Source organism: Amia ocellicauda, chromosome 4 (assembly GCF_036373705.1).
Source record: "Amia ocellicauda isolate fAmiCal2 chromosome 4, fAmiCal2.hap1, whole genome shotgun sequence".
NCBI lineage: Eukaryota > Metazoa > Chordata > Actinopteri > Amiiformes > Amiidae > Amia > Amia ocellicauda.
The window spans coordinates 30,046,568-30,067,415 of NC_089853.1; the positions used below are offsets into that span (position 1 = coordinate 30,046,568).

The 20,848-nt window shown below is 41.9% G+C and overlaps 2 protein-coding genes across 5 annotated transcripts in view; one reads left to right on the forward strand and one right to left on the reverse strand.

Annotated features, from left to right (window-relative positions):
• Window positions 1-259: 259 nt before the first annotated feature.
• On the reverse strand, window positions 260-4,413 carry rcn2 (reticulocalbin 2). Of its 3 annotated transcripts, none has more exons than XM_066701836.1 (8): window positions 4,269-4,413; window positions 2,739-2,880; window positions 2,413-2,515; window positions 2,110-2,306; window positions 1,866-1,979; window positions 1,529-1,622; window positions 1,155-1,297; window positions 260-657 (listed from the first exon to the last, which is right to left on the reverse strand). In XM_066701836.1, the coding sequence occupies exons 1-8, from the start codon at window positions 4,310-4,312 to the stop codon at window positions 514-516; spliced, it is 981 nt and encodes a 326-aa protein (XP_066557933.1). In that variant the 5' UTR covers window positions 4,313-4,413; the 3' UTR covers window positions 260-513. The 3 variants fall into 3 exon arrangements, with proteins under 3 accessions (XP_066557933.1, XP_066557935.1, XP_066557934.1); XM_066701838.1 differs by lacking the exon at window positions 4,269-4,413 and adding an exon at window positions 3,951-4,152; XM_066701837.1 differs by lacking the exon at window positions 4,269-4,413 and adding an exon at window positions 3,861-3,949.
• Window positions 4,414-4,465: 52 nt separating this feature from the next.
• Window positions 4,466-20,848, forward strand: part of scaper (S-phase cyclin A-associated protein in the ER) — a 131,949-nt gene continuing 115,566 nt past the window's right edge. The window contains exons 1-4 of one of the 2 annotated variants that reach the window (XM_066701833.1): window positions 4,466-4,829; window positions 12,728-12,845; window positions 16,474-16,550; window positions 20,444-20,641. In XM_066701833.1, the coding sequence (XP_066557930.1) occupies window positions 4,629-4,829; window positions 12,728-12,845; window positions 16,474-16,550; window positions 20,444-20,641 (594 nt within the window). In that variant the 5' untranslated portion in view covers window positions 4,466-4,628. Of the gene's footprint in view, window positions 4,830-8,865; window positions 9,339-12,727; window positions 12,846-16,473; window positions 16,551-20,443; window positions 20,642-20,848 lie in introns of those variants that run through there. The other variant, XM_066701834.1, reaches the window with a different exon arrangement.

Genomic DNA, 20,848 nt, shown 5'->3' on the forward strand with positions numbered 1-20,848 from the left:
ACAATTCCTGAAGGAACTACAGAATGGCCCAGACACCAGAGAATGTGAAACAAGAGCTCTGCTGCCAAACTTTGTAGTACAAATAATTGGAAATGAGGATTTAATATTCCGCTTTCATACACCACTATGTAAAAAGCAAAAATGGCAAAATAGAAGCAACATTCATCACAATTGGGTATAGAACAAATACTCCAAAATAAATAATATTTAGACTCCGCTTTGGAAATGTGACTGTAGTAAACAGGACAATCCTGAAACATTTTCATTTCAGCCTTTTAATGAAAACCAGCCTAATCACATTTTGTTTTCCCCAAACAATTTTATTTGACAAACTGGCATACCACCAGTTTTGAAACAGGTGCGATTGAATGATTAGACATTTTTGTCCTCAACTTCCCATTTCATAACCACTCCAGGTCTGGGGTTTAATTAAAAAAAATAAAAATCCAGACAATGGTTCAATTTTCTCAAGCCAAAAATAGACACTTAGAACAGGGAAAACAAAAACAAAAGTTAAAGTTCATCGTGTATTGAATGGAGTTGTCTGCCATAGTCAGTCACTTCACTTTGCACAAATATCTGCTGATTGGCCATAATCTCGGCTTCGGACAGCTTCCCATCACCATTGCTGTCCATTTCCTTGATCAGCTGAAAGGCCTATTAAAAAAAAGAATCAAGATGCAATTTTGTGTTGAAAGGTCTAGAAGGTTTTACTACTGGAATTATGCATTCAACTGTACTTCATTGTTTCCAAAGGCGAACAAGACACTGCAAAGTAATGGGTGCCCGTTACATGCATTAGCTAAGCACTGAGGAGTTTTAAAATCCAAGGATGTCAATGTGCATTTATGCAGGGGACATATTTGAGAGTCAGATATTTACTGCAGCTGCTAGGAAACTCCTTTCTACATGAGACCAAAGCATCTGTAGTTGACATTTAAAGCAGGTGGCTGCTAAAGAAATCCTACAGCCTTGAAAAAGAAAGATTCTCTACAGCCCAAGTGGACAAACCGAGAAGGATTATTTTATGCCCAGTTTCCAATGGCCACGTTAGGTGCTCCTCCGCCTGTACCCTAACTAGTTTCTGGAGGTACAGTTTCGTGTATTGCACTGCTCCCCCCCGTGCTCCTCTGTGCTTTGGGTGCTGCCCTTACCTCCTCTCTTGCAGTGCCAAAGCTGTTAGGAGCCACCCAGAGAAGCTGCTCATCGTTATTAAGTTTGCCATCTCCATCCATGTCGTAAAGGCTCTTGAAGCGAACAGTTTCGTAGATCTCCCATTGCGTTCTATTCTCACCATCTACTCAGCACACCGAAAGAGGGAAAGAATTCTTGTCACCCTTACCAAGCCAGAACAAGAGCTTTCCTACCCTAAAATGTACTGTCCATTGTCAACATGATTGAACCCAATTGCACATCCAACTGAGGGTGTAAAATTAGAGTACGTCCTAACAGACATTTTCAATGGATAATATAGATGCACACACACAGAGCGAGAAAAGCTTCTAAAACAAAGAAAGCCTGCAATTACCCGGACTTCGGACATCTCCAAGAAATTCATTGAGACTGATGAACCCGTCATTATCCTGGTCGAAGTCTTTCCTTATATCCTCAATAGCATAATCCTGTGATAGAACAGTTTTTAAAGCCACCGCACAGCCCAACTGATTTATGTGCAGGTTTCAACAAGGCAAATTAGCACTCTTAAGCAGTACTGAAATCACAGCTTCCATCTGGACCAAGCAACAGGACCATGCTCTAAAATAAGTCCAAAATTGTTCTATATAATTGTACATTGCCACTAGAAGACAATTTCAATGAGCTGCTGTTCTGAGTATTTTGAATCACATTATATGAATGAAACTCACTGCCATGTGATCGACTTCTGACGGATGCAAGAATGCTAGTAGTTCTGTAAGGTTCAGGCCAGAGTTCCCATCCGCGTCGGCATGATTGAAGCGTTTCTTATACTTCAAATGTAGCTAGGAGTAGAGGAAACCAGGACAGAAAACCCTTGTAAGGGAATACTGCCAATTTCACCACCCCAAATTAAAGCAATAGAAAAAAAATGATTATTCAGTAAAACTGTAGCCTAAATGAAATGACACCTACAATTCTAATAGATTCTTCTTCCGGATCTTCCCGCACTGTATTCTCATCTACTTCGATGACGTGTCCGTGTAAAAACACATTATACTCATCCCAGGACACCGCACCGTCACCGTCCTTATCAAGCTCTGGCAACCTTTCCTTCACGTCTTCCAAAGCATATCCCTTGTAAACTTGTTTTATCCATAAAATGATTTCACCTTGAAGAAAACAAACAGCAGAAGGAATCATATTTAAACAAGCCACTTTTTAAGATCCAGATACAATAAGTAGGATTTGATTGATAGCCTATGCCCAAATTACAACCTTCAGTGAGAAAGCCATCTGAATTGCTGTCGATCTTCTTCACAATCACTGCCAGTCTTCTTTTCTGTTCAGCAGGACTAAGCTCTCCAACCTCATCTGGGTCCTAAGGAAAAAATAATTAATACACAAAAAACAAACAAAAAAAACAGGCAGACATTCTCCTTGTCTTGGATTTCAGAACTGAAAGAGTGTAAAAACAACATATTCCTAAATAAATATTCAGTAGAGCCAATGTATAATAGTGGTTTCCAATACTGGAGTTGGAGTGTGTGTGGGGCAGGGGAATGAAGTTCAACTGTGATCCATAGTTGTGGTTCACTAGTTACCTTCCTTCCAAGCAAGATGTTGGCGTCATGCTCTGGATTGTGCTTGCCGTCAACATGGTGGTCATTCAAATCCTGTTCAGTGGAGACGGGACACAGGGCAAACAAGGCCCATATCAGGGTGACGTGCATCTTCCCCAAACAGCTGTAATACATCAAAAAGCTATAGTTGGTGAAACCTAAAGATTTCCAATGCAAGGGTGTCCTCTTGTGAACTTTTAGTGGAACTGCAAGTGTGTGTAGCCATGTCAACAAATCTAAAAAATAAGGTTTGTGTCTGGGTTAAAAAAACAAAACAAAACAAAAACAAACGAAAAAAAAAAAAAAAAAAAAAAAAAATATATATATATATATATATATATATATATATATATATATGCTATAAAAGGTGACCAATAGGTTACAGTAAACATTTTTGGATTACTTTATTGCTTGAGATTCATCCACCCATATTTACATTAACATTTCTATACACTTTTAAAGAAGCAAAGTGAATGACAGTACATGCACAATACTACCCATTACTCGAAGTGCATGTTTATTTATGTATCCATTATTCTCATCTGTCAATTTCCATACAGTAGTCTTCTTTCCCACAAAGCACTGGTGTCCCCGCATCTCTCAGCAAATATGGACAAACACGGTTTGTTCACCGATGCAGTTTGACTTTCTTCCAAGCATGTCAGCGTTTCCAGGACTGTAATTTAGATGAGCCGTTCATTTTTATGGTTCTTTATGATTATGCTGACAATTAAGATGTATTGTCTTGCTGTAGTCATTTTCAGGAGTCTATGCACGTCTAGTTAAGAATAGCAATAAACAAAACCAAGATGTGATAAATGAATGTACCAGTCCCAGTGCTTGGGATAGGGTGTTGTAGCTAACCTAGGCAAATCAGTTTTATGCAAAACAATAAAGTCTCACATTTCACATGCATTATTTAACCAATATCTATTAATTTATGTGCACTTTTTGTAGAAAAGTACTTTACATTATTGCACTATATATTTAGATTTACACAAACCTTTGCATAACTAGCGAGTTAAAGCTTGAACGCCCTACCGGCAGTCTGTCCACCCAGTCTAGTTACTTGGAATGCACCGACTCAAGACGTTGTATAGTTACCTTAAATTAAACAAAGTCTCGCTTCTTCGTTCAAAATACTAAATTCAAATCTCACCAACAATATGCCCAACACACCCCAAGTATTTATACCATTTCAAATGAGCCGATGCGTCACTTCCGATTTTTTTTTTAATTCTTGCATGTTATTTCTTGCATTAGCCTACTTTAACAATGTCGTATAGTATTTTTTAATATAGCTAATTGCCAGTTTACAGCCTCAGCTAGCTATTTAAGTTAGTAAAAATGAACAATTGCATAGCATATCAACTCCTCTTCACTGATTTATTAGTAATATCTACAATATCGTTATACCATCAGTCAAGATCAACTTGCTTTTGATATGTCTCAACCTATATATGTTCATATTTTATTTCGATTATAGAGAAGTTAAAACAAGCTTTTGTTTACCTTCTACTTGGCGGTGAGCAAATCCACCAATCAAAACACGACATTTATGGTTCCGCCCTCGGTTACCTAGTGCCGCGGTTCAACCTATTTTTGGCAGGGGTTGACCTCACGTCTGCCTCGCCTGATTGGCAGCAACTCCCCTCATGTCCCACCCACAGACTGAAGCGCAGAGCCCATTGGCCGGTGCTGCTGCCCATCAGCACAGTGACAGGACGCTTCCTGCTTCTCTGTAGGTTGTTCTGAACTGTCAGCTGTGCCTTATGCCGTTTTTTTCCCCCAACGCCGCGTTAGCCGAGACGTTAATGCGCAAGTATTTGTTGCTTTGATTCAGAATTACACTAAAGCTTTCAAACCTGGCAAATGTCTAAAGACTGCCGCAATGATGGCAGACGGCGTGGAGCTGGGCAGCACCGGCTCGGCCCTGCGCTGGACGGCAGGGAGAGAGCGGGGAAGAGGATGGGCCCTGGCGTGGACGGGAGGGAGAGGTCTGGGAGCAACAGCTCGGGGTCGTCGCACGGAGGAGGCAAAGGGAAGAATACCCCAATCAGCATTGCACTGAAGGTACGTCCCAGCCCGCTATGTAGTGTTATTAAGTAAAGGGTGAAGGTAGGCTGTGATCTGTAGCATGGGCGGGGGTGATGCGATAAAACTGTCCTCCCCGTGGGCTTCTTTTTTTAAGGTCTAATCAATACAGGTACATACTTTATTGCTTTAATTAACCGGTCATGACCGCATTTGTCTCATGGCTTTAGCCACTGTTGGAAGAGTGACATGGGTAGAAAGCTAATAATGGTTACTGTTGACTGTTGGCACATTTTGATGAGCTTTAGTCTAAGTCCAGCTGTGTGCTATGTGTGCTATTTCTCGCACAGCTCCTGTCCGCTGTGCACTCTCTCACACAGCAGTGCTCCTCAAGCGTCACACGACGACTTATGGTGCGCCGATCCTGGAACAATCAAGCCGTTAGAAAAATATCATGATGTCCATATTATTATTTTATTAAGCATTTGAAGATTTACCTGAGTCACCAGGAGTGATGTTACTCTGCAGTCAACAGACAGAAGACATGGTAATGGGTTAATAACAAGGAGGCCCTTCTCACACTTTACAGGACTGTTATAGTTAGTTGACAGGGAGTTAGGAAAAGCTATTCAGAATGACGTCGTTGTCCCACAGTGAAGCGAAATAAATCCTTCAGGGAGGGAGGGAGGGCATTTTGATGTAATGCATTACCAATATGCCTAAGGGTGGCAAAGATTGCACTGCATTGTTATATGTATCATCATTACTGTTTAAACATGCCTTTTGTCCTGTTACTAACGTTTGCAAAACAAAGTTTAAAGACTCTTTAGATGAAATTCTTAGTTCATCGGTTTAATTTTGTCTCCGGAGTAACAATGTGCACATTTATAAACAAGCTTTCATTTCTTGTATTTTAATCTATTTTATGTTTTGGCGATGCAAACGTGTATTTTTACATCATGCTTCCACTTGTTATTTAATACTACTCTTGATTAGTTAGTGTGTTTCACTGGGACTGATATTGCTAATGAGAGATTATTTTTTTACTCTGTACTAGTGGTTATAACAAACACTTTAAAATTGGGCACCAATTCTTACTGAGCTGATATATGAATACCACAGGAATAACACATGAATACCAAATGCACTTCACCTGAGTTCTGTTGTTAGTCACATTTATAACATTTATTGGTGCCTATTATTGAAAATGTTGGTTTGTTTCTTTCTTATCCTAACTTAAACAAACAAAAACAACTCACAAAACCAATGTCATAACCTTGCAAGTTGAATAGCTACCAGCAACAATAAAACTATCTAGACCAAATTCTGACTGGCAACAGCAAGAGAGGACAGATATTTATACCTATTTAACAGGAGTTTTTACAATCACTGTAGCCATTTATTTATTTTTCAAATAATTACTCAAACCCTGCTTGTGGAGCTCATTAATTGAGTTTATATATATTTCCATTGTGCAATTTATGTAGTCTTGTTTTGATGGAATATTCAATACAGGTTTTTTTTCACAAACAACTGTTCTGCAGTTGGACTGAATGGGGTTAAAGCTGTCTTTTATTTTGGCAAAATATAACCCAATATTTGATCCCTCTGGGCAAAGGAGGTAAAACAAAATGTTTTCAGAATCAGAGAGACATGGGTCTTATTAATGTGTACAGTACCTTCAGGTATATAATAGTGATGATGACAGTACATTCCTGCCTCATTATACTGGCAAAATCTGTTACAGTATAAATTGGCAGTCAGCAGGGATGGCATAAAAGGGTGTGCTGCATTATTACCTAATCAGGGTTTGTTTATATATATATAAAGGGGAGTGGGTTTGAGGGAGAGGGGAGGCAGGGGTTGTTAGACTACCAACAACCGGAATAACTATATACAAGTAAAAAAGAATACTAAACGGGAACAGAATTCCAAGCATGTGGCTTTTGAATGTTGTCCCTTTAGGCCTTACAGAGACGCAGGCTATTCTTTACAGGAGCGCAGGTGTGTGTTCATGCAGTAACTCATCCCAGCCACCACGCTGCCATGGCGTTTTATTCTAGCACTGTCAGTGGCTATCAGTGCTGTAAACAGACTCCGCATCGATGATTTGTTTCTGAAGGGTAAGGTGTTTTATTTTTTGTGTCAGATTGCATTTTTCTACGCTGTATTTGGTTTTCTTGCTGTAGCGCGTATTCCTGCTCTGTCTCTTCTGTCTTCCCTATGTGCGGTCTGTGAGCTCTCATACAAACACACAGCTCAGCGCACCCGAGCCTGCTCGGATATGGGCGTGTCTGGTATCTTTGGAAAGCTACAGCCCTGCCCCGAGAGAGTGACAGATCCGCTGGCCAATGAGGGACAGGACTGGGGTAAAAGGGCTTAGAATGCGGCTCCCCTCTCTCCTCTCACCAACAAAAACACACGCGTTTTAAAGGACCGGTACCTCGGCGCTGCTTTTACGGAAATGGCGTAACTAGGCTCATTCGAAAGCTGAAGAGCTGCGGTTTTCTGGAGTGGCAGCGTTGAGCACCTATGGGAGACAGGATTAGAGTAATATGACGTAAACGCTCGTCCCGCCCCCGGGACGATTTGGAAAGGCCGGACCTTAAACACATTCGGAGAGGATTTGAAATTATGTATTTTTTTCTCAATTCTTATCATTTTGGCGCTGGTGATTTGCCTTTAGTGGTCGCGAAAACCTCTTTAGGGGGGGGGGGCGCCAAAAATTTCTCTATGCAGGCAGGGGCGTCGCAAGTGGGTAGGCATCCTAGGCAATTGCCGGGCCCCCGGGCTGAAGGGGGCCCCCAAATGTGACCCCCCGCTCTCACGGAAGAAAACTGCGCCGCACCCCCCCGCTCTTCGCAGCGCATTCAAACATTCAGCTTTGCATTCAAAATAACGTTTCGTTTTTTATAAGATGGAAAATGACGTTTTTGTTAATTTAAGTGCTCCACCAAAGCCTAACTGTTGTGAAGTCTGTCCAAAAACAAAACAATAAGAGACAGAAATGGAATCCCAGCTTTTTATTATCTAATTAAAACGGCTGAAAAACAAATTACATAACAGGACAAAGAGTCTCAGGCACAAAAAAAAAAAAAGTGTTTGTCACTGCTTCCACAGTAAGAGAAAACTGGCCAACCGTTGTTCTCCTTTGAATGATTGACATTGGTGGGGGATAAACTATGTTGTGTGCAGAGTGGGCTGAGGCTCAAGGCTCACAAATATTGGTGTAAACATGAAGGCTTGCAGTTCCTGATGAAAATCTTATAGAGACCGAAACGTAGATCTGAATGTGCTGAAATAAAACAAATATTTTTTGGAGCACAAGTTTGCGGGTATTCATGTTTCTTGACCTTTTTTAACCAGCACCTTACAAGAGTATGTTGTACCAGTTTACAGCTTGGTGTACAGTGTGTGGTGTGGAGATTGTCCCTGGATGTCCAGAACAATGCATATAGTGATGTGCAGGGAAGTGGGGAAAACTACCTCGTATTGAATTTTCCCAATGTTTGTTTTAGAGCTGGGTCCAGGGGAACTGCCTAACGCTGAAAGGTTTGCACAAGAGCTTGTTTTGAAAGGTGTGTGATAAGTAGGTTGAGTGCTATTCCAATTTTTAGGTGCCAGGTCAGCCTGTTGCATGTGTGCAATAGAAGAGGAAACCTTTTTTTTTTTTTTTATGTATTATTATTTTTTTTACCCCTTGTACAAATATCTTGTAGTCCCTGCTGGTGAAGCCTTTGATGTAGCCCACACAATCATGCACCACATGGTTCAAAGCACAGCCCACTGCAGGGAGAGCACAGATTATTCTGTTATTGTTGTTTGGTTTGTTTTGTTTTTCTCTGCCAGCTGAATTATGATTCAGGCGTTCTGGAGTGGAATTGGACACAGAGTCCCCCGCTCTCTGATGCAGGCTTACGCAGTCCGCATAGCATTAGCCTCAAGCAGCACTTGAGAGAGAGAGAGAGAGAGAGAGAGAGAGAGAGAGAGAGAGAGAGAGAGATATGGTAGAGGGGGGGTGCCTTAGCTGTGCAAGCCGTACCTTGTGGAAAGGGCCTTCTTATTCGCAGGCCCTGACTGGGTGGAGATAATACTCATCTCTCTCTCGCTGCTGCTGCTGCGACTGAGGGAGAGGAATGCACAGCCCTTGTGCTGTGAGGGTGACAGCAGCTGTAAACACAAGAGGAGTTGTGGAGAGGCAGGCAGGCATCGGCGGCATACAGGCCCTGGAATAGCTGCCAGCTCAGCAGAGCACCGAGCGCCCCAGCCGTGCTTATTCTCCGGGAGCAGCGCAGGGTAAAGGTCTCCGTGCCGGCTGAGTACCAAGCACCCCGGCCTGCGATTGGTGGAAAAGTTGACACAGCTGGACAAGTTGCCCGAGCGACGCAAACACAGCGGGAGTCTATTTTAGTCCGTAGTCAGATGACGATGTCGCCAAGTATGAGCAGCAGTGCCAGTGAGGGGAAACCTGCTTGAAGTCCACTGGGCAGAAGTATGTCGGGCCTGGATAAGGAAGAGGAACCTGCCTACAGACTCTACTTCTATTCTGTAGGTATCTTCTTTTTATTTTTCTCTCTCTGGCGTTCCTCCGTCCTCGAGATTTTTGCTGCTGACCTGATTCCGCACATGACCTCAACCCCCCCACCACCACCACCACCTCCGAGATCATATCGTCCCTGCTGTTGACAAGGTGGCTGTTTTCACAATGCGTGGCTTTGTAGCAATGCATGAAAGAGCCAGGCTGTAAACTGTTTGACCTTTTTCTGGAGTGCTTTCTTCCTAGGAGAGAATAGTAGGGGGCCCTATGGAAGGCGTCTGTACTGGTTAGGGTGTTAAAGGGACAGGTGGCAAATGGGCCTTCAGCTGATTAAGTGGCTTAGGAGGGACGCTGGATAATCCTATGCTGTCATAGTTCATTTTCAGGGTCCCACTGAGGCAGTGACCATTGGAAGGGTGCAATCCTCTTCTCAAAACACTGCAAGCCAGCCTATCATTCATCCAGCATTGGACACATCTCAGTATTTCTCTAAAAGCAAGCAAGGTTTTGACTCATTTTCTGTTGGATGATATTTAAATAGATTCTGGATTTTCAAGAGCTGTTATATATATATTTGTGTGTGTATAATAATGTTATGTTGTTTTTCTTCTTTCAGCTTTGTTTTTTCTTGAGGCAATCTGTCCACATCTTTAGTTGCGTGCCTGCTATTGATAAGTAGGTCAGTTATGTATATTAAGCCATAGGACATGAAATGAGAGCACGATAGGACTGTGTATGGACCTCTGAATTGTATTGACCTAATAAGCATTATGAGCATTTTTCCTTGAAGCAGGAAAACGCTGATTTGAAGGGGCTGTTGTTTGCTAAGCATTGAAGGAACAATCGCTTTTTATGAAAGAAGGGGATAGGATGGAGATAAAGAGGAAATGCAACTCGAGAGTTTGAAAGAAAAGACAATGCCGGACATTATTAAAATGCAGTGCTCTGAAGAGTGAAATGCACATGTCTGAATCAGTCTCCTAAACATGTTAAGAAAATGAGCAGATCCCCTGACTGATTTCTGTTCACATAGCATCACTTCTGCATCAACTGTGCATGACTCAGAATTAAACCAGCAATTTCTGTATGCATTTATTTAAAAAAGTTCTACTTTATGAACAAATATTTCCTTCAAAGAGGATTTCCCTGCAAGGCATGTTGGTGTTTGTTTGTATGATTGTCACATGACCTGGCAGTCCTCAAGTAGGGAGAAGCCCTTGTCCCTGAGGAGCACAGAACTAGACCGAGTTCTACCTCTGCAGTCTGTTTTTGTAGTGCAATATTATTGCACCGTGTGTGTTGAACAAGATCTTGAGCATCGCAGAACATTTTCAAAGTGAATGCAAGTGAAGATATGCTACTAAATATCCTACTGCAACTGCAGCACTCAAATCCAGGAAGTCAGAGTCGGATCTTGAACCGGAGCCACGGCACAAATGAGATTTCATGTTCAGATCTGTGTACCGCATTCCTGGACCGTGCTGTTTGGGGCTTGCGTCAAACCTCTTCACAGAAGTGCAAGTTTGCCCTGGCTGCAGCTCGCACAATAAGTTTGATGTCACTCAGGATGCTGGGTGCCGGAGTAGGAGCAATTCAAGAGCTGGATTTACCAACCTAATCTCTGAGAAAATCCAAGAGGTCTACAGCAAACTAGGAATTCCACCTCACCTGCACATAGTAAACTCATGGCAAGCTTAGTGCAGATCTGTTGCCCTGTAGTGCTGCTGTAATGTTTTGCTATTATTGCACACTATGGTACCATTAAAATAATTATCCTACAGTTTGCTTTTTAGGTTAGCTTGTATTGTGGGTCCTTGTTGAGAGCTGTTAAAAAATGAAGAGCCTGATGCTCACCTAAGGATGCAAAAGCCCAATACAGGGATATAAGACCACTTCAATGAGAGTGAGGAAAGTGGCAGTGAAACCTCAAGAGCTTTGAATGGAATCAATGGCTTGTTGGCTGTATTTAATTATAGTTTTTGACTCTAGCCTGCTTCTACTCTAGGTATTCTACTGTACCTTTCTTGTAATTTCTAGATAAGGATCCTTTGAGTAGCTTCCTGGTACTCCAGCAATGTCCTCTGCTTCATATGGATTGTTTGTAAGGCTTGTGACTTCTATTTACATTTCCTATAGACCACATGTAAAGGCAGTGCATCCATGTAATGTGCCACGGCTCCCTGCCACAGAGCTCAAGACAATATCTACTGGCCATTGATATGGAGCACCTGGATGCTGGATCTAGCACTGCTAGTGTTTCTACACCTTCTATTATATTCTAATTCTTGCTGCTTTTACATGGCTCTCATCTTGAAGATGCAACTCTGTAAAACGTAGTCGGAGGCAGATTTGCTTGAGTACTGGGTAGGCGGGTGGCCACAGATGCTGAGCTCATGCACCTGAGTGGTACAAGAATCAATGAATCCACGCAGCCTTATGATCACACTGGGATGTGCTGTTTTGTCTCCACTAAATGGCCGTGCTGTCAGGTTTTGAACCTATGGCAACCTACCAGTTGGTCCTGTATACATAATTTATTTTCAAGACAAAATAATTAAGCATGTAGAAACTCTGTTACACCATGTTGCACTCTAACCTCCTAGGACCTAGACCAAGGGGTGACCAATTCCAGTCCTTGAGGGATTCATGGGTTGTGGGCTTAGTTCTTTTTCAGAACTTAATTACTTAATTGGAGTCATTATTATGATAAGAAGTCAAATCACCTGTTTATTCCATGTCTTAATTGGTTTGCTGATTGAAATCTACATAGAAAACCTGCAGAAAGCCAGCCCTCGAGTGTTGGAATTGCCAGGCCCTGTCCTAGGCTCATTGACTTATACATGTGTGGGTGGATGGATCATGGCTTTGTCTTTTAAAAAAGGCTCTGTGGAAATCATGGTTAGGACCCTTGTCAAGAGATCTTAAAGTGACAGGAGTCCCACAGCCATAAGGGGGAAATAAAAGCCGAAATATTCAAATGCGATGTTCTTAATTTGTACACTAGGTGGATCCAAAGCCTGTACTATGTTAGGATGGTGTGATTTGCATTTGATGACAGGTATGGTATATTGTGTTGACAAAGTTTTGAAGCTACAGTCCCTACGCAGCTGCCCGTCTGATGATTTTCATCCGGAAGAAAATCGGAAAGGTCTATCCAGGGACAGCACAGACGGCTGTGGTTATATAATGATGCAAAGCGATGAAGAAAGAGGCCCAGGGCTATACTCCCTAATCATGGGAGAATGAACCCAGTACATGTCATAAGACAACCTGGAACATCGATCTTTTCTTTTTTTGTGTGTGTGCAGATGCTAGTTCACATGTCGCGGCTGGGGTCTGTTGCTGCCTTCCTGTGTCGGGATGCTAACCCATGTTATTCATTTCTTGCTCTTTTTCCCAGGCTTCCTTCCAGCGCTCCAACAGCCATGACAAGGTGAGGAAAATTGTGGCCGAGGAGGGCCGCACTGCCCGCAATTTGATCGCCTGGAGCGTACCCCTGGAGAGCAAGGAAGAGGAAGGTTAGTTTCTACACAGGTGCACCATGCAGTACCGCAGTGGTCTCAGATAAAATCTCAACTTCAGGAGGCCTGCAGTGTCTGCTAGCTGCTACTTCCAGTTGAGCCCACAGTTTCTCGATTTTGTTGTTTGATTTACTTTCTCAACTGGGTACATTAACAGGACTGCCAGTCACCAGTGGAATTTAAGTCTGTGTGTGTTGAAGATGGAAAATAGGGAGCTTTTCTTTACACCAATAGTTGGGTGTGGCTGGTACAGCCAACCCCAACTATGCAATTGAGGCTCAATCTGTAGGTGCCTTCAAGAAGAGGCTGGCTGAAATTCTGTAGTCGTTTATTTAATTATGTATTTATCTATCAATGTATGAAGGAATTGAGTTAATAGCAGAATCTCTTATCCCAGCAGGCTTGCAAAATGTAATTGTACCAAACAAATGACAATATGTGCAAGAATAATAAGTAAATACAATTACAAATAATAAGGTAATACAGTTATCAAATCAAAATGAGTTTAGCTACTGAAATTCATGCTAGCAAGATGGGACAAATTCCCTCTTTTTGTTATCGAGTTCTCTTATGTCACTAAATGCCTTTGGCTTGGCTGTAGAATTGTTTTGCATAAATAAAAACAGAATATTTTGAGTCATGAACCGAACAAAGCAGTGATGCAATTCTGTCCAAATGAAACAGTTAGTGAACTTGCTTGTACCAGCCTCCTGCGCTAGGATTAATTGCAATGGAACGGGCTGAACCTGGCTTTTCTCCACACTCTCTGCACCTTAAAAGCAGGAGCTGCAGAAACTTTACCAAAAAGCATTAGAACAACTGGTCATGGTGTGAATGAAGAAAATAAATAAATCCACATGATACTTGTCCAGTTGTGTCTGAAAAGTGTTCTGTATAAAACTGTACTGTGTGTGTGTATATATTTTGTATCAGATGTATGAATCTGTGCTCCTGTAATGTTCTACACCATGCTGCTGAAAGCCTTGGCATGTGGAACATTTTTGGGAAAGTTGCAGTAAGCAGCTGGAAAGTCAGCTAGTACCACCCGGTTTCAAATATTTATTATGTACCCGTGGAGTCAGTGAATGTGAGGAAAATCTTAAAAGGTACCTGCTTTCAGAATTAACAAAGAGCCATAATGATACAATATACCATACCTAGGTTTTTTTTTTTTTTTTGCAGCTAGGTAGAAGGAATATAGGATCTTAGCTTGATGAAGGCCTGCTGTGGGGGGCTTTATGCACTGCGGGTGGAGGAGAGCGTTTTGGGAAGGTTGGAGGACCCAAAATATGTAGAGGAAGCTATTCAACCTAATGCGATTTCCTTTACAACACCTAGGGCTACTCGGCTTCCTTCCTACTGAGCACCTCTCTTCCTTTTGTTTTTCTTGTCCTTTCATCTGGTTAAATGCTGCCCTGCTCTGATCCAGGTGGGCCACAGTCCAGCAGGTTATATAAATCTCTTTAAATCCCCAACTAATGCTTCAGTTAATCAAACAATTAATTAAGCAATGTAGTCTCTTGGAGCAGAACCCAGAAGACACAGTGACACCATGAGGACCGGAGCTTGATCTGAAGATTAAATGTACATGGCGAAAGAATTTGACTATTTATTTGACTCCATGGAAATGTACCCCTATGCTCTAATATCAGCAGTATACCTTTCTGTTTATCTAGACATTAGATTATCTTTCTATATACCTATAGATTTTTGACGTATGCCTCAGAAACCTTATTTGAACTCTCTGTGGCTGGAAGTCCAAGCAAATTTAGTCTGTGGTGTCTTTTCCTTCCCTGACTGCCCGGCTGCTCACGTTGAAAGAACCTGGTGCGCTCTCAGCCCATGGCATATCAAAGCCAGCAGCGACTCAATGGTTAAATTGAGGGAGTTGAGCCGGGGGGCAGCTATTGACTATGGGGAATGTCAATCCCACGAATAGTCTGTTGGTGGTCAGGTTACACAGTCAGATAGTACAAAATCAATATGCATGGACAGGCATAGTGCTCCAAAGGATCAATGTCCTTTGTACCACAAGAACGTCAATAAGCAGGACCTGGGGTTTGTCATTTGTACATTCAGCAACATCGCAGCCCTTTAATCTGCCCGTGATAACAAGTGGCCTCGCTAACTCACTCTGCATACAAGAGTGATCTCAGTTTTATATGCTCCTGTTATTCAATCCATTACGTCACTGCTGGTGGGATTTTTACTCTGTGGAGCAGCCTGATATTGTGGGAATGCCCAGTTAGCGGTTGATTGGGTCGGATTTGTCTCGGTGAAACACGTCAAGTAGTGGACCACAGCTACTTCAACAGATTTGACTTCTTGAACACAGACTGTGTTTAAAAATGGTTAAATTCACTTATTTGGTTGTAGTTTTTTAAATATTATTGCTTGCATAATTTTCATTTTGCTAATATTTCTCAATTTTCTTTTTACATTGCTCTAAATGCAAGAAGTAAAAGGACAATTTATAGATATTGCACCATTCAGCAGTTACATTAGTTTGGAATAGCTTTTCATAATATCAGAAAAGATGGACGTGCATGTGTTTATGTGTGTGTGTGTGTGTGCTTGTATATTATAAGACACCATGTTAAATAATTTGATCACTGAAAAAAACAGAGGATTAAAAAAAACAGTATTTTTGCATCGCTGTACATGTACAGTAATTCCAGTGTCTGAGTTTGTCATATTCATGTTAAGCTTGAGTAGAGCATCCTTGTGATCCCAGCCCAGGTAAAACCTCTGTAAGTCCAGTCTGAAGAGGAATGGCATGGTTTACTTAATGATGTGAATACTTCTTAGTCAAACAGTAAGAAGAAGAAGAAACACATATGGGTAAAGTTGATTAACCCCCCTTTTTTTTTTAAAGTTGTGAAAGCCTATTTTGCCACAAGTTTAATAATCACAAAAAAGGCTATTCTTTTTATTTTGATATATTACTTTGATCCCAAACAACATTTATTTAACACTGTAATGCAGAAAATAATCCTAGCAGTTTGCTGTTACAGTATTAATTTGTTTTGCTCTCCTACCCAAAGACAAAAACACATTTTAACAGGCTATTTTTCTATCAAAGTAACCTTGTTGAAAAAGGTGATGAGATCTCCCTTGAAGTGCTGCCAGTGTAAGCTGCTGATCTTATTATAAATCCTGCATGTATAAAACCAAAAGTGTTGTTGTTGGAAAATCTCTCTGCTCTGAACAATATCTGTTCGCTTGATGCCTGATTAACAGGCCACATCTGAAAACTGTGTGCATATAACAGTGCACAGCCTGAGGACTCCAGATAGGACAGCATTAATGTAGGGCAAATTGCATGAAAGATCACAGCTTCTATCCAGGAGTGCAATCTGCCTGCCAAATTTCCCTCTCTTTCTTTGTTTAAAGGACATTTATATATCTTGTTTTCTGTAGAACGAAACCTATTTAAATATTTTATTTCCACAAATAGTGTGAAAGAAGAAGGCATTTGTCTGGTCCAGTTTTTAAAGTATAGGTTAGATAATAATTAATTCTTGACCGCTATATAATTTTGTTTACTGCAATATGTCTGTGTGTGCGGCTTTTATACATTTAATTCTGTATTTTTTATGTACACTTTTTTTTTTTTTTTCCACAGGCAAATCCAAGCCTCCGACTGCCAGCAACCCAAGGCCCCACAGACTCAATTCAGGCCCGCCCAGAAACAAGAAACAGGTGACTGACTGCACCCACATTTCATTCATTCATTCTTTTTTCTTTTTGTATTGATTTCTTTTTATTTGCAGTTACAGTGTGATTTATCCACTGCCTTTTTTTGTGTTCACTTACCTTTCCAGGCAAACCTTGAAATCACTCTAAAAGTGGCATGCAATTCACTACACTGTACACCAGAGGGGGACAGAGGCTTGTGTTGTGTCCTGATTCTTTTCAGTCCTGGGGGACAGACTCCATCCTCTGCTCACCAGAGAGAAAGACTAAATCAGTGTTTTGTTCCCAAATTGTACTTGGTCTTAATGCCGAGAGGACATCATCTTTTGCCATAAGCAATACATGGCTGAACACACCCAGGCTTCTGTAGATTGGCTGACACGGTGGAAATGTGACTTAAACCCCAACCTAATAGAAGGAGTGGCTGTCAGAACCATTATTGGGGTCTAAAGCCTATGTTTGGGTACCTGTTATTAATTGCTGTTCATCAAACTGCTCATTTGGTCAAATACTTTTACTTCACCATGTAGTTAATGACATCACCAAATCTGTTTTTTGTCCGTTTGTTTTGTCCACTTTTAAAGATCTGAAAGTTTTTAATGCTTTTTTGCTTGGTTTGCAACATATTACACAAGAGGGGCCTTTATAATATTGAAACAAAAACCCGTCGTAAAGGAATCTGTGGTTAGATCCATGAATTCTGCAGTACAGCGCTGTGCTGTGTACTACTATCAGCACAGCTCTGACACCCACTGGAGCACTGCGAACATTTTCTTATTCATTTTCCTTTTTGATATATATTTATACACACACACTAACGTAATGGGTTTAGAGTGCTCCATTAAATACAACACATGCTATCATTAACTGTAAGTCACTTATGCATCAATAAAATAAAATAGGATCAAATCAAACCCATCATGTTAGCTGTATTGTAGTTGTCAGTGGTGTGTCTGTGTTGTGGTCACACCGTGCCTTAAGAGCAGTGGACTCCAGCAGGTTGCTGTGACCTCATTTTAAGGAGCTAATGGAGGGTGAAATGCTGAGAATCAGCTGTGCAGTCAGTGGCGGGTCCCAGAAGCATCCCCCCCCCGTCCCCAGAGTGCCAGTTATTGAACTGTGACAAACGAGCCGTGTCAGGCTGGCCCGCCACCTCGGGGAATCCAAATGACCTTTCCATTAACCAACCACTGCCTTATTCCCCCCTCTCAGGTAGGGTTACACTCACGCTATGTGGCGGCCACTGTCTCTGTAAACCCATAGTTTTAGTTTAGGGGGGGGGGGGTTCTAAGGTGTTTTGTGGTTACTCTGATTTCTGTTGCCACCTTTGTATCCCCAGCCCCGCCCCCCTCACACTCATACAAATGCATACATGTTTCTGTTGTCGTTTCCTGAAGAATGTCCTTTCTTTGCTGTTTGTTTTGGATATTTGTCCACAAATAGATTTATTTTTCGTTTTTTTTTTTTGTTGTTTTATTCTTTTCTTAGTTGAGAGTTGAGCTCCTGCCTTTTGGAAATTAAGCTGAAATTAGTTGTGACTGCTTCTAATAAAGGGAACTGATGATATAGAAATTCAGCACTAGAACCTCAGCTCCCATAGCACTTAGTAGAGTCTCCTCAGTGCTGAAGAAACCTATGAAATGTGTGTAAAGTTAAATGTAGCGATGTAGCCACATTAGTTTGAACCTGTTATGATCTTGACAGACTGATGGCTAATTATGTGTCGGCTGCAGTGGCGGGGCTGTAGTTGTTAGTGAGATGATCCATAGTGGCTGTCATAATACTCTTGAAAACCAACAGCTGGGAAAGAGAGAGTGGGGGAATGGGGGGGGCAAATTAAAGAAAATAAAATTAGGGGTGTCTGTGCATTTGATCTCAAGTTTAGCTATAAGGAAACACTGATAAGTGATGTTTTACATAATCCAGGGATCAGATGGTCTTTGGTCTGTACATTTTTTTGTCACTGTACTCTATATAACCTCCTGGTTCTTTCCCAGTGGGCTATTTGACCGATTCCCAGTGTGTTATTTAATGGGATGTAGAGTAGCGACATTAGGACTTCACTCAAAACTACTGGGAGTGTGCACAGGCTTGTGAGGATCAGCGTGTCTTGCCCCTTATTGACTTTGTAAAGTCCTCCTTCATTATGCTGTCGAGTCTGGGAGTGTGGGTTAGCATGGTAAAGGAGGAGATATAGAGAAAAGCCATTACACATGGGTGCAATACAATCCCAGGGGGAAAGCTGGAAAGCTAGAGAAGGCCACGGAGGGCATTAAAAAGTGGTCGGTATAAAGAGGGAACCTGTATGGTATCTCTATATAGGCCCTCTTTTTATTATTTATTTATTTATTTATTTGCAGACGCCCTTATCTTTTAAGCCGCATATTCATTTATGGCCCTTCTCTAGATTTCTCTGCAGCCCTCAACCCTTTCACAGGCTACAGCCCTGGTTCTGGAAATATAAGAGAATTAAGATTATACGCTAGTTGTTTAATGAGACGTATACCTAATATTTTTCCACTTTACATCCTATGCTATGCAACGGATGATATAGTCTTTATAAAGAGTCATAAGGTGATGCAGGAACTTGGCTGCAGCCTGTCACAGCTTTGCTACATGTGCCTGACTCCATTAGGCTCTCTTGGTCCCCCTCCCCTTTGGCCACTGTGCTTCCTGCTCTCTTCACTGCTTTCCTGGAGTGCAGGGCTGTGCTGATTGTGGGGCTGTGCTGGTCATGCCATGTTCTCTGCTCCCCAGACCAGCCTCCTGTGAGCAGTTGACAAGCAGTCTCTTTAGCCATGGGTGAGAAGTGCAGAGGGCCGCTAATTTGCTAAGTGGATTCTGTAGTTCTGCTTTGCTGCATACTGGGAAGACAAGAGCCAGGAGAGCACAACTCTGCTCTGGGGCAGTGCTGGGCCTTTCTCTGCTCGCCGTTTCGAGACCATGCTGCTTTAAAGTGCTTCTGCAATTTTTCTTTATATATATCTTTTTAATTCTTTGATTTGTGTCTCCAATTTTATGTCTGCAAATGGCGATTGGTGGTCCTGTTACTTGTGAATGGGGAGGTGCAGTTGGCAACTTTTGCTTGTAAAGAATTTAGGGAAAGCTGCTGAGGTTTTACTGGAGTACAGAGTAGTCAAGGGCAATTCCCCAGAGTACGGCAGCTCCAGATGGAAGGGTGCACAATAAGCACAAGAGCCACTCTCTATTTCTCCACTTATCCTTAACCTCCACTTGCTGTACAATAAAACAATGATGTATATATAGTATCTCTTCAGGGCATAGTTCAGGCCTGCCAATGCTGTTCTTCTGGACCCCTCAGCTTTCTGTTTTTCAACATCCCTTAGCTTTCTCTTAGCTAATTGAATGCTTTGTAAGAACAAATCTGCACAGTTAGACCTTTTCATTTATTTCCAGCTTTTTCAAAGAAACTTTTAAGGTTAGATCTAGAGTTGCATATGTAGTTTGAATTCTGCAACTTTTAAGTCACCACAATCCATTATATTAGTTGTAATAGGAGAGGTATTGGCTCAGTTAAGGGTTCAATGAAGTAAATGAGAACTGAACTGGAATGAAAACCAGAAGATCTCTAAGAACTAGAACAACCCTGACATGTCCCCATGCTCGTCAACCTGCTAATGTTGGTCTCTCCCATTAAAATCTGTGAAACGGATGACAATTATAACTGAACACCAGCTCTGTTACTTCCCACTGTTTAAAAAGTTAAAAATATACCACATGCTTTGAGCTTCCATATTCTCCAGTGTTAGTCTTGTCTGAGGCTGTCAAGGCTGCTCACTTGAATATGGCACGGCTCAAGCTCTCCATCTTGTCTTCCTGAAGAATAGAGGAATGCCCAATGGAAAACGTTCTTGTTGTTTCCGTTTCTTTCTGTGTAGAATGTGGGCCTGGACTGCAAGAGTGCAGCCGGAGCGTCGATTGACAAGAACACCGAGAAGAGCCCCACTAAGGCCAGGCAGCCCCGCAAGGTGGACCTGAGGGCTCGCTACTGGGCCTTCCTCTTCGACAACCTGCGCAGGGCTGTGGACGAGATCTATGTCACGTGCGAATCGGACCAGAGCGTCGTGGAATGCAAGGTATGAGCCCGGCCTGTGGGGTCCCAGGTTGACACTGTTACCATCTGGGCTGCCAAAATTGAAGGTGGCCCTGCATTTTCATATAGTGAAAAAGAAACTACACAAGGTTGCTGCCTATAACTTTCATACCACTGAGTAGCCTTATGTGGGTAATGGAAAAATTTTATAATTGAGGCTGCTGAAATAAGTGCAAGAAAACAACCCCCA

What these genes read in the sequence shown, in the direction of transcription:
- rcn2 (XM_066701836.1), bottom strand. Translation starts at nt 4,312, where the DNA reads ATGTCGTGTTTTGATTGGTGGATTTGCTCACCGCCAAGTAGAAG. An exon ending in AAGAAGAATCTATTAGAATT is followed by an intron (nt 1,980 to 2,109) that starts GTAGGTGTCATT and finishes CTCTACTCCTAG; the next exon opens with CTACATTTGAAGTATAAGAA. An exon ending in TGGAGATGTCCGAAGTCCGG is followed by an intron (nt 1,298 to 1,528) that starts GTAATTGCAGGC and finishes TGTGCTGAGTAG; the next exon opens with ATGGTGAGAATAGAACGCAA.